We start from the raw sequence: 11,831 nt of genomic DNA on the forward strand, positions 1-11,831 counted from the left end.
CATAGAATGGAGATGGAGAAAGGGAGAGAAACAAGTTGTAGCGAGAGAGAGAGAGAGAGAGAGAGAGATACCTTGAGGCAAAGTCGAGGGCACGTCATGTTCGCGGGATAGTCTTCGAGGGCGAAGAAGAGCTTCGAAGTCGTGTCTGAAAAAAGCTCCAGAGTCGTGTTTGAAGAAGGCGAAGAGGAGCTTCGGAGTCGTCTCTGAAGAGAGCTCCGGAGTCGTGTCTGAAGAGGGCGAATAGGAGCTTCGGATTGGTCTGAAGAATGGTTTTGGAAAAACAAAGGGAAGAGGGTTTCTGAACATACAACAATCGGTGAACAAAATTGTAACCGGTTGAGAGGATATTCAATACTTTCAATCAAACTATTTGATGGTTGAGATTATTTTATAAATATCTAATGGTTTAGAATAAATGTGTACATGATGTGCACTCTTAATAAAGTGCACATCTTAACAGCTCCCTTATTTTTAACACAAATAGGAATATGATATACCTGATAACACGAATATTATATAAATAATATTGACATCACATAATATGAAATAATATAAAATCAATGCGAATGATCATTTAATGCCCTAAGAGATGTTATGAAATTTTTGAATTGCTTATATAACTCAATATAGCTGATTTAAAAAATAAAAAAAGTACATAAAATAAAAAATATAATTTTTTTAAATTAAAGATAATTTATTTTTTCTATTATTTTAAAGTTAGTCTAATAAAAAAAACTATAATAATTATTAAATAAGAAAAATAGAATTGTATCAAAATTAAATATTTTTATAAATAAATTCATTTAATAGATATTAATTTTCTTAAATTTAACTTGTTAAAAAAAAAATTCATATACATTTTCTACTTTTGACTAAGACTAAGGCCTCGTTTGTCAACTATACATTTTAGTCAACAAGCTAAAAAGTCACTATAAATTGTCACGTTACTCTCTTTACTTTTATGCACAACTTTTCATAAAAAGTTAAAAATTTGCTAAAATAATTTGTTCGCAAACGAGGCTTAAATAAACTTGGCATGACATGTTACTTAACATAATACGAACTATATAGACCATTTTAATAAACCTTTTGCATTATTTTCATTATTTTTAAAATTTGGGGATCAACATATATAATAGTTCCGAAATCCTTCAACTTTTTATATGAATTGGATTATGTGTTTATCAACAAGGATTTGAATTCTCTCAAGTTGTCTATTGAATTTAAGAGAATAGTTTGAACTTAGTGGTCTGTTTTAGGACCGATTTCGGTAATTCGAACCGTTCATTTTTTAAAATTCATTAAATATATTATTCATGCAAAAAATTAAAGTAATTGTATATTGTTAACTATATGTTTAAATCACATTTATATTACAAAAAATGAATAGTTTCTTGATATTATATTTATCATCTATTTTTTTTTTAAAACAAATGTAATTTAAATATATAGCTATTGATATCTGATTATCTTTATTTTTTGTATGAATATACTATTCAATGATCCCTAAAAAATAAATGGTTTTGATGACCGAGGTTGGCCCGAAACGGGCTCACTAAGCCGAATTTAAGATCATCCAAACCTTTTATGTATATATAAAATAATTGTTTAGTAATACACTAATGTCTCTATCCGCTGTAGCACAAATTGCTTTGGAACTAATATAATTCCGGGTTTGACTCCCGGCAACGGAACATAATTTGTTTTTCTTCTTTTCGTTGGGTTGGTCTGGGCCCATTAATTTTGCCTGGATGCTTACAAAGGACCTTTAATGACTGGGCCGAAAAAGGCCGACGGTTAAGCCCATTTACTTTTGAACTTGTGCTTTTGCTATTAAACTAGGGATTTTTGGTGAGAACCCCCTTCCATGAGGCCTATTTTGTCTCAAGCCCACGGATGAAAACAATGGCCCCAAAAGCCCTCAATTAAAAAAATAGCATGAATTGACCGAAATGTCCATCCATATATAAGGGGGGAAATATGAAACAATTACACCGTTTCTCTCCCTTCTCTCTGTTTCATCGATTGAAAACCCTCGTCTCCTCTGAATATCATCGTTCGAAATCCCTAGCAACGATTGTAACCCTTCTCTGAGTCTCATTACTCTGGCTCTCTGGAGCTACTTCGTTACAGTTTCGTCGATTGAAACCCTAGCAAGGTTACAGGTTCGTCGCTTGGCATTATGCTTTACTCTCTCTCTTGGACACACATTTTACAGGTGATTTTTTCCTCTTTCTGCTAGGTTTTCCATATTATGAAGTCTGCGTGGGTTTGTTTTCATATTGGGAGTGGTGTATGAGATTACGTTGGGTGAGTAGAATTTGGGATTTTTGGTTGGACTAAGGATCATCTGTTCTAAAAATTTTATCATTATCTTAGAATACTTTATATTACTAAATCATGTGAGAATGTTAAGGTTTAAAAATTTTGAACAGAGTAAAATTTTACTTTAACTCTAGCCTTTCCTCATTACGTTTTGATTTTTGTAGTGTTTTGCTTCTGCAATTTCAATGCTTTGAAATTCACTTGCTTCATGAATTTTTCAGAGTAAAATTTTACTTCCAACCAGAGTAAAATTTTACTTATAATGAGAGTAAAATTTTACTTCCAATCAGAGTAAAATTTTACTTTAAATCTAGCATTTGTTCATTACGCTTTGATTTATCATTTTGGGAGTGGTGTATGAGATTACGTTGGGTAAGTAGAATTTGGGATTTTTGGTTGGACTAAGGATCATCTGTTCTAAAAATTTTATCATTATCTTAGAATACTTTAAATTACTAAATCATGTGAGAATGTTAAGGTTTAAAAATTTTGAACAGAGTAAAATTTTACTTTAACTCTAGCCTTTCCTCATTACGTTTTGATTTTTGTAGTGTTTTGCTCCTGCAATTTCAATGCTTTGAAATTCACTTGCTTCATGAATTTTTCAGAGTAAAATTTTACTTCCAACCAGAGTAAAATTTTACTTATAATGAGAGTAAAATTTTACTTATTACAGAGTAAAATTTTACTTTAAATCTAGCATTTGTTCATTACGCTTTGATTTATGTAGTGTTTTGGTCCTGCCATTTCAATGCTTTCAAATTCACTTGGTTATAATGAGAGTACAATTTTAATTATTACAGAGCAAAATTTTACTTTAACTCTAGCCTTTGCTCATTGCCCTTTGATTTCTGTAGTGTTTTGGTCCTGGCATTTCAATGCTTTCAAATTCACTTGCTTATAATGAGAGTATATTTTACTTATTACAGAGTAAAATTTTACTTTAACTCTAGCCTTTGCTCATTACGCTTTGATTTCTGTAGTGTTTTGGTCCTGGCATTTCAATGCTTTCAAATTCACTTATTTATAATGAGAGTAGAATTTTACTTAATACAGAGTAAAATTTTAATTTAACGCTAGCCTTTGCTCATTACGCTTTTAATTTCTGTAGTGTTTTGGTCCTGCAATTTCAATGCTTTCAAATTGACTTGCTTCATGAATTTTTCAGAGTAAAATTTTACTTCCAATCAGAGTAAAAATTTTCTTTCAGTAAAAGTAAAGTTTTACTTTCAGATTCACTTGTTTATAATGAGTAAAATTTTACTTATTACAGAGTAAAATTTTACTTTAACTCTAGTCTTTGCTCATTACGCTTTGATTTCTGTAGTGTTTTGGTCCTGCAATTTCAATATTTTACTTCCAATCAGAGTAAAATTTTACATCCAATCAGAGTAAAATTTTACTTTCAATAAAATCAAAGTTTTACTTTCAGATTCACTTGTTTATAATGAGAGTAAAATTTTACTTTAACTCTAGCCTTTGCTCATTACGCTTTGATTTCTGTAGTGTTTTGGTCCTGCAATTTCAATGCTTTCAAATTCACTTGCTTCATGAATTTTTCAGAGTAAAATTTTACTTCCAATCAGAGTAAAATTTTACTTTCAATAAAAGTAAAATTTTACTCTCATTACAATGCTTGTGCATTTTGTTTAGTGTTTATTTGTTTTGTCACATTGTTGTTTATAGTAAAATGTTACACTGTTGATATAGGGAAACTTTTTAGTGTTTGAAAATGGTTGTCAGAAGAAGCAAATGTGGTGATGATGATGATGATGATTTTGAAGTTCCACCAATGGTTATACAAAAGAAGAAAGTCCCTAAAAAAAAGAGCAAAAGTAGTGAAGAAAGTCCTTCGAAGTTGAATATTGTACATGGAGTACGGGAGAGGGAGAACTATATGAAACAATATAGGTCAACTATTGTTTCATTGATAAACATAATGCAAGACACGAGGTTCACTAAAAGACACATCACTGCCCTTGAGAGAACACCTTTTGGGATGTTGTTTAAATGTTTTTGGAAGAAAGATGATGTGGTGTTAAAGAAGTTCAAGAAAGTTGATGATAATGTCATGGATGTGATCAAATCTTATGACTTTCATTCAAAGGGATTTAAGCTTGGGGGAAAAACATGTGACATACGGGACAGTGATGTTACTTTGATTTTTGGGATAAAATCGGGAATGAAAAAAGTAGATGTGTCATATGGGAAGAAACAAGAATCACCTTTTGTGCAGAGAAGGTTTCGTAATATGTCAAGAATATTTGTAAAGAGTTTGCGAGAGGCATTAGGAGATGCGTTGGAAGGCACAACGAGAGTTGATGTTGAGGATGTTGCACGAATAATGTGTCTATTTGTTGTGGCGACTTTGCTATTACCAACAACTGGTCTAACAGTTGGATGGGCCTTTGTCGCCCTTGTAGAAGATTTGGAAATGATGAATTCGTATGCATGGTCGACTGCAGTTGCATCCACGTTGACTACGTCAATCTATTCTTCATTAGGAAGTCCTGAAAATGTCACTGGATGTGTACTTCTTCTTTTGGTAAGTAAATTGAACTACTTTAAATATTATGCAATGTATCTTTAGAGAACTAACTAATTTTGATTTTTTATTTTATAGTACTGGTTATGCGAGCATACTACCCTCATTCAACCTCAAGGAAAAAATTTGTGTCCAAGGCTCCTTTGATGGGACTTATCAACATTGAGGAAAAAGCTAATGAAGAGGTCATTGCAAACACTAAAGCCTGAAGAGGTATCATCTTTCCAAACTCAGCCTTACTGGTTCACTTTGTTTAAAGTATACGTACATAATTAAGTCTTACTCTTGAACAGAGTAAAAGTTTACTTACAGTCAGAGTAAACTTTTACTTTGAAACATAGTAAAATTTTACTTACTCTTGAACTGAGTAAAATTTTACTTACAATCAGAGTAAACTTTTACTTTGAAACATAGTAAAATTTTACTTACTCTTGAACAGAGTAAAAGTTCACTTACAGTCAGAGTAAACTTTTACTTTGAAACATAGTAAAATTTTACTTACTCTTGAACTGAGTAAAATTTTACTTACAATCAGAGTAAACTTTTACTTTGAAACATAGTAAAATTTTACTTACTCTTGAACTGAGTAAAATTTTACTTACAATAAGAGTAAACTTTTACTTTGAAATAGAGTAAAATTTTACTTTTACTCTTGAAGAGAGTAAAAGTTTACTTACAATCAGAGTAAAAGTTTACTTACTCTTTAACAGAGTAAAAGTTTAAATCAGAGTAAACTTTTACTTGAAATCAGAGTAAACTTTTACTTGCAGTCAGAGTAAAATTTAATTACAGTCAGAGTAAAATTTTACTTACTCTTGAACAGAGTAAATGTTTACTTTAAATCAGAGTAAAAGTTTACTTTAAATCAGAGTAAACTTTTACTTACCGTCAGAGTAAACTTTTACTTACTATTGAACAGAGTAAATGTTTACTTAAAATTAGAGTAAAAGTTTACTTACAATCAGAGTAAACTTTTACTTTGAAACAGAGTAAAATTTTACTCTAGTGGTTAAAGTTTGCTTAATTGCTGGCTTCTTTTCTTTTTCTATTTTTCAAATGCAGGTAAATCACAATGAACTGAAGCCCATTTCCAGAGAAGAAATGGCCCTCATTTGCAATGATGATGAAGAAGATGCATTGGAAATAGAGGAAAATTTGGAGACTGAAGAAGATGCATTGGACATGGAGAAAAATTTGGAGACTAAAGAAGATGCATTGGACATGGAGGAAAATTTGGAGACTGAAGAAGATGAAGATCATGTAGCTGAAGCTTTAGGAGATGATCAACCTTTGAAGGACTTCATTGATCTTCAAAAGGAAAACAAAAGGCTGAAAAGTGAGAATATGGCGTTGGTTGAAGAACTGAAGAAAATGAGGGAAACAATGCAAAAAATAGAAGAGGATCAAGAGGCAAAAACAAAAGAAACGATGGAAAAGATGAGCAACACAGAGAAAGAAATGGAGAAACTGAGAAAGGAGATTGAAGTACTCGAATCTGAAAATAAACAGTTGGTTGAACAGATTGAAGAAAATGCAGTTCATGCGGCTACCCAAGGTTTTGCTTCTAAAGAAATGCCACATGCTGAAGGAGTAGAACAAGAGCAAAACATTGGCATTCAAAGTACATTGAAAGAATCACCTATAGTCGTAGAGCCATTGCAAACATCCATGGTCAGGAAAATCAAAATCAAGGCGAGGAAGAAAAAAGAGATGTTTGATTTTGAATGTGAGCCAAGAGAGGCAAAGAAAAAAAAGACCACAAAACAAGCAATTGAAGTGATGTCAAAAGAAGTGATTTGTGTTGACAACTTGTCTCTAAGCCAAGCAAAGCCAGTTGAAAGGGTTTTGTTTCCAGATAAGGCTGCAATATCCAAATTGCTTGATGAGAATGATAAGTGTCTACTGAACAAGATTTACAATTTGGAAACCACAGAGTAAGACCATTTTAATTTTGTCAAACAATAGATTTTTACTGTTATCAAACTGCAACGTGTTAATCAACATTTTTTTTACCTTATGACTAGTGCAATCATATGGTCCGGCACAGGAAATGGAGTATATGTTACATTGCATGATGTGGATGCAATTCTGAGAGATGGTGATACTGCAAATAATGTAAGTGGCCATACAAGTTTCAATGACTAGTGTTCACTTTAATAACTAAAAATAGTTTATTTTATTAACATATATTTAATTGACTTTTGTTTTTGTAGGTCATTGACAGCTTCATAGAAATGCTTGAGATTGAGCAACAAGTCAAGAAGCCAGAAAAGAATAAATCATTCTTTTTCTCAAGCCTTTGTTGGGTAAACCATCAATTTGTATTTAGTTTGAATTGATAAATTTTTACTATGGTTTAGTGTAACATTGTACTGTATTTTGGAGTTAATTTTTACTATTTGGTTTGCAAAGATTGACAACTCATACAGTATGTCACTAACACAACTTGAGACATGACACTCTTATATGATTAAATGCAGTCTTTAGTGAAATGGGGTTATGGGCAGCTGAGAAATCATTTAATTGATAAAGTCCTTCAACAAGATTTGAGTGGATATAGATACCTTCATTTTTGCATGAATTCCAATGGGAACAAAAAGGAAGAAAAACCCTACCACTGGACACTTCTTGTATTTGACACTGAACTTGATGAGTGGAGACATTACAATTCTTTAAGGCCAAGAGACAACAGAGAAGATCCTTACCTTAAGGATGCAAAAAAGATTGTAAGTGCTTTGCATCATATTAACAGTAATTTTTTGTTGTGTTTTATTCTTGAATTTAATCGTGACCAAACAATTATGCAATGATGTTAGATAACATATGTGGATAGCAAGTTGGCCAACAAAACGAAGAGAGGTAGAAGAAAGTTTGGAAACTTGGTTTCGATGAAAGATAGTCCACAACAACGCCCAACATCGTAAGTATTTCACGCTACTATTACATGCTTGAATTGATAGTTTTCAAATTTGACTAAATCTAACAAGATATTGATTTTTATTTAACAGTGTTGATTGTGGAATTATTGTATGTTATATCATGCGCCAAATCATAAGAGATGAGCCTATTGCAAATTCTATGGAAGATGATGAAATTAACAATTTCCGAGCGTCAATAGTGCATCAATTTTTGAATGATTATCCAAAAGCATAGACTGAGGAACAGTTCAACCTCAAACAAAAAATGGGCAAGAGCTAAGACCTCAAGGATGACAATGTGGACAAGTTCTGGGGAACTACTGTGAATGATTTTTGTAATTTCGGTTTTTGTAAATGAAAGAACGGTGAAAAAGTAAAATTTTACTCTGAAAAAGTAAAATTTTACTCTGAAATGAAGTAAACTTTTACTCTGCATAAAAGTAAAATTTTACTTTATATTTTGAAAGACTCTGTATCTAAAAGTAAAATTTTACTCTGCATAAAAGTAAAATTTTACTCTGAAATAAGAGTAAAATGTTACCAGAAGAATCTGAAAGTAAAATTTTACTCTGCATAAAAGTAAAATTTTACTCTGAAATAAGAATAAAATGTACACTCTGAATCTAAGAGCAAAATGTTACAGCCGGAATAAGTAAAATTTTACTCTGTATAAAAGTAAAATTTTACTCTGTACAAAAGCAAAATTTTACTCTGTATGAAAGTAAAATTTTACTCTGAAAGGCGAGTAATATTTGGACTCTAAATCTAAAAGTAAAATTTTACTCTGTACAAAAGTAAAATTTTACTCTGTATGAAAGTAAAATTTTACTCTGAAGGGCGAGTAAAATTTCGACTCATCTAAAAGCACAACTACAAGTAAAATTTTACTCTGTATGAAAGTAAAATTTTACTCTGAAATAAGGTAAAATTTTAATATAAAAGTAACATTTTACTCTGAACATAGTAAAATTTTACTGTGAAACCACAAGCTCCTCATACCCATAGACAACCATTTAACGACAAAACAAATCAGAAACTAGAACAGACAACCATTCAAGAACATAGTAAAAATGTCTTTTATTGCAATGTCTCCTGACAAATCTAGTCTAAAAGACTATACTATTATTGCTATGGACTACTTATTGCAGAAGAACTGCATTATTTTCATACTTCTATTATAAAATCAATAATGTCTTTTACGGCAATGCCTCATTGCAAGTCTTCCTATTATGACCGTACTTCTCGCATCTACCACACTGTACTCGTCTTATCTTCTCACCCCTAGATGGGATCCTATTCTTCCTTGGCCTACCAGGTGGCTTCTTACAAATTGGAGGAAGGACAACAAGATCATCCATAGCTACAAGAGGTTTCTCAACAATGGGTATTGGATAAATGGACTCAGCATAGCAATCTTTGAACTTGCTAGTGTAATAAAATGGTTCCACATGTGCATACAAATCACCTCTGCTCTTTTGGATAGCAGTCGCCGCGTGAGCACAAAGAAATCCATTCAATTGCCATTGGTAACATGAGCAAGTTCTATTCAAGAGGTCAACGCTAACCGATGGCTGGGATTGAACCTCAAAAACGTGATCACTTGAACGACTAACCAGCCAAGTTCTTCCACTTTTAAGAGCATTTACTAATGTTGAATCCATCTCCGGACAAAGAAAAGTATTCCATTTCTTAGCTTGTTCTCTCCTTCTCGACATCAAATCCATGATCTTCAACCTAATTGAATCAATCATCTTTGTAGTGGGCAAATGGCGAGCTTGACGGATCCATGAATTGAAAGACTCTGCCACATTCGAGTGCATTTCACCGTATTTTTGTCCTTTAAAATATGCATTACTCCACTTGTCATAGGGCAAATTGGATAGAAACCCACAAACGATCCCTTTTCCCTCATCTTGTAATTCTTTCAAGCACTGATTAAAACATCCCACTGTCGGAGCGTAAGCACACAAAGAAAACAAAAAAACTATTCTACTCCTGAAAGTATTGCTGAAACTTGGACCAGAGAACCTATCCCTCAAATTGGCCTTCAAGTGTTGGAGACAAAAACAGTGGTAAGCAGTAGGTAAAACCTTGGGTAAAGCCTCCAAAAGTCCAGCGCTCTGATCAGATATGAAGGTAATTGGTCTTTCATCCAACAATATATTCGACAAATGCATAAAAAACCATTCCCAACTGTCTATAGTCTCTGTATCGACAATTGCCAGTGCAAGCGGGAAAAAACCTGAAAAATAACATTTTACAATTAGTAAATATCTTAAACGAAAAGGACAAATAAAGTAGATTTTTACTCTGAATAGCAATAACATGTTAATTTGAGAATAAGTAAATTGTTACTTTGGAATAAACTATAGTAATATCTACCTTGATCCCCATCCTTCGCTGTAGCTGTTAACAAGGTGCCATTATATTTCCCCTTTAGAAAAGTTCTATCGATAAACAATAGAGGACGACAATGCCTAAACCCTTGAATGGAAGCATTAAATGCAACAAAAAACCTCTTGAACCGTCCACTTTGATGGTTATAGTCAAGACGCAAATAGCTACCAGGATTTGTGCTCATCACAATATCCATATACCATCGAATCTCATCATAAGACATAGAGAAATCTCCAAAAGTAGTAGTCCTAGCTTTCTCAACTCCCAACCAAGTGTGATTGTACGTAATGGTGAGCCCGTATTGATCTGTAAATTGATGCACAACATCAATTGGACGAGTTTGGGGATTCCCACGAACTTCATTAACAATCAAACTTGCAACCAAATTTGAACTCATCCTTGAGTTTTTAGAAATACGAACTGCAGCTCCATAAGTATGCTTATCATGTAGAGCCCTAATGTAGAAAAAATTATTAGCACTTTCCAGAGATGCATGTACTCGCCATAAACAAGCTTTCGACTCCCGCATTGAACACACAGCAGTGACCCGACACTTCTCATTCTTCACATACACAAACTCAAATCCTATCTCAATGGCATATTTACATAATGCAGTCCGAAAATCCTTTGCACCTCCAATAAATCTTTGACCTACATGAGTAATTCCATTCACCCATCTACAAGACAACAAAGTCCTTTCTTCATGTTGACAAAACATAAGGAGTAAATCCATTTCATCATCAGTAATGTTGGATCCAGTAGCGTCCCCTGATTCTCCAACTCCATGTTTTTCATTTGAAATGCCCATTTCAGTAATAGTCACATCAACTCGATCAACACCAAGGGGATAAACAAGCGACAACATATTCTGAAAATCAGAATCATCATCAATCATGCATTGCGAATGTCCAGGCAAACAGTACGATAACAGTATGCAACCACTATTGTCAAACTTCTTCAATTTACAACTTAAGAAATCAGTTAAATCCTTCAACGTGCAGTTTGACACAACCTTGAACACAATGGTACGATCACCATACTTGCATAACAACATAAGAGGTGGAACCATTTTACAAATCTGCAATCAATTAACAGTAAAATTTTACTCTTCATAAAAGTAAAATTTTATTCTGATATATGAGTAAAATGTTACAAAAGGAATCTAAAAGTAAAATTTTATTCTGCAAAAAAGTAAAATTTTACTCTGCATAAGAGTAAAATTTTACTCTGAATCTAAGAGTAAAATGTTGCGGCCTGAATTTGAAAGTAAAATTTTACTCTCTATAAAAGTAAAATTTTACTCTGTATAAAAGTAAAATTTTACTCTCATTGTAAACAGAGCAATCGAACCAGAGTAAAATTTTACTCTGATATAGGAGTAAAATGTTACAAAAGGAATCTAAAAGTAAAATTTTATTTTGCAAAAAAGTCAAATTTTACTCTGCATAAGAGTAAAATATTACTCTAAATTTAAGAGTGAAAATGTTGCGGCCTGAATTTGAAAGTAAAATTTTACTCTGTATAAATGTAAAATTTTACTCTCATTGTAAAAAGAGCAATCAAGCAGAGTAAAATTTTACTCTGATATAGGAGTAAAATGTTACAAAAGGAATCCAACAGTACATAAAAGTAAAATTTTACTCTGC

General features: G+C 32.4%; 2 protein-coding genes across 2 annotated transcripts; one reads left to right on the top strand and one right to left on the bottom strand.

Moving 5' to 3' along the window:
• The first annotated feature begins 4,947 nt into the window (after positions 1–4,947).
• On the top strand, positions 4,948–8,023 carry LOC114272921 (uncharacterized). Its single transcript, XM_082910634.1, has 7 exons — positions 4,948–5,083; positions 5,933–6,804; positions 6,895–6,985; positions 7,084–7,176; positions 7,351–7,596; positions 7,687–7,790; positions 7,879–8,023. The coding sequence occupies exons 1-7, from the start codon at positions 5,048–5,050 to the stop codon at positions 8,021–8,023; spliced, it is 1,587 nt and encodes a 528-aa protein (XP_082766760.1). The 5' UTR covers positions 4,948–5,047.
• A 961-nt stretch (positions 8,024–8,984) lies between these two features.
• LOC145814109 (uncharacterized) lies at positions 8,985–11,254 on the bottom strand. Its single transcript, XM_082910635.1, has 2 exons — positions 10,171–11,254; positions 8,985–10,030 (listed from the first exon to the last, which is right to left on the bottom strand). Exons 1-2 carry the CDS (start codon positions 11,252–11,254, stop codon positions 8,985–8,987), a joined length of 2,130 nt encoding a protein of 709 aa, XP_082766761.1.
• Between the last annotated feature and the right edge of the window lie 577 nt (positions 11,255–11,831).

Source organism: Camellia sinensis, unplaced genomic scaffold, assembly GCF_055761805.1.
Source record: "Camellia sinensis isolate YWXY unplaced genomic scaffold, ASM5576180v1 Unanchor1, whole genome shotgun sequence".
NCBI classification, from domain to species: Eukaryota; Viridiplantae; Streptophyta; class Magnoliopsida; order Ericales; family Theaceae; genus Camellia; species Camellia sinensis.

Coding starts and splice junctions, on each gene's coding strand:
- LOC145814109 (XM_082910635.1), bottom strand. CDS start 11,254: ATGGTTCCACCTCTTATGTTGTTATGCAAGTATGGTGATCGTACCATT. Junction 10,031..10,170: donor AGCGAAGGATGGGGATCAAG/GTAGATATTACT, acceptor GTTATTTTTCAG/GTTTTTTCCCGCTTGCACTG.
- LOC114272921 (XM_082910634.1), top strand. CDS start 5,048: ATGAAGAGGTCATTGCAAACACTAAAGCCTGAAGAG. Junction 6,805..6,894: donor TACAATTTGGAAACCACAGA/GTAAGACCATTT, acceptor CCTTATGACTAG/TGCAATCATATGGTCCGGCA. Junction 7,597..7,686: donor TTAAGGATGCAAAAAAGATT/GTAAGTGCTTTG, acceptor CAATGATGTTAG/ATAACATATGTGGATAGCAA.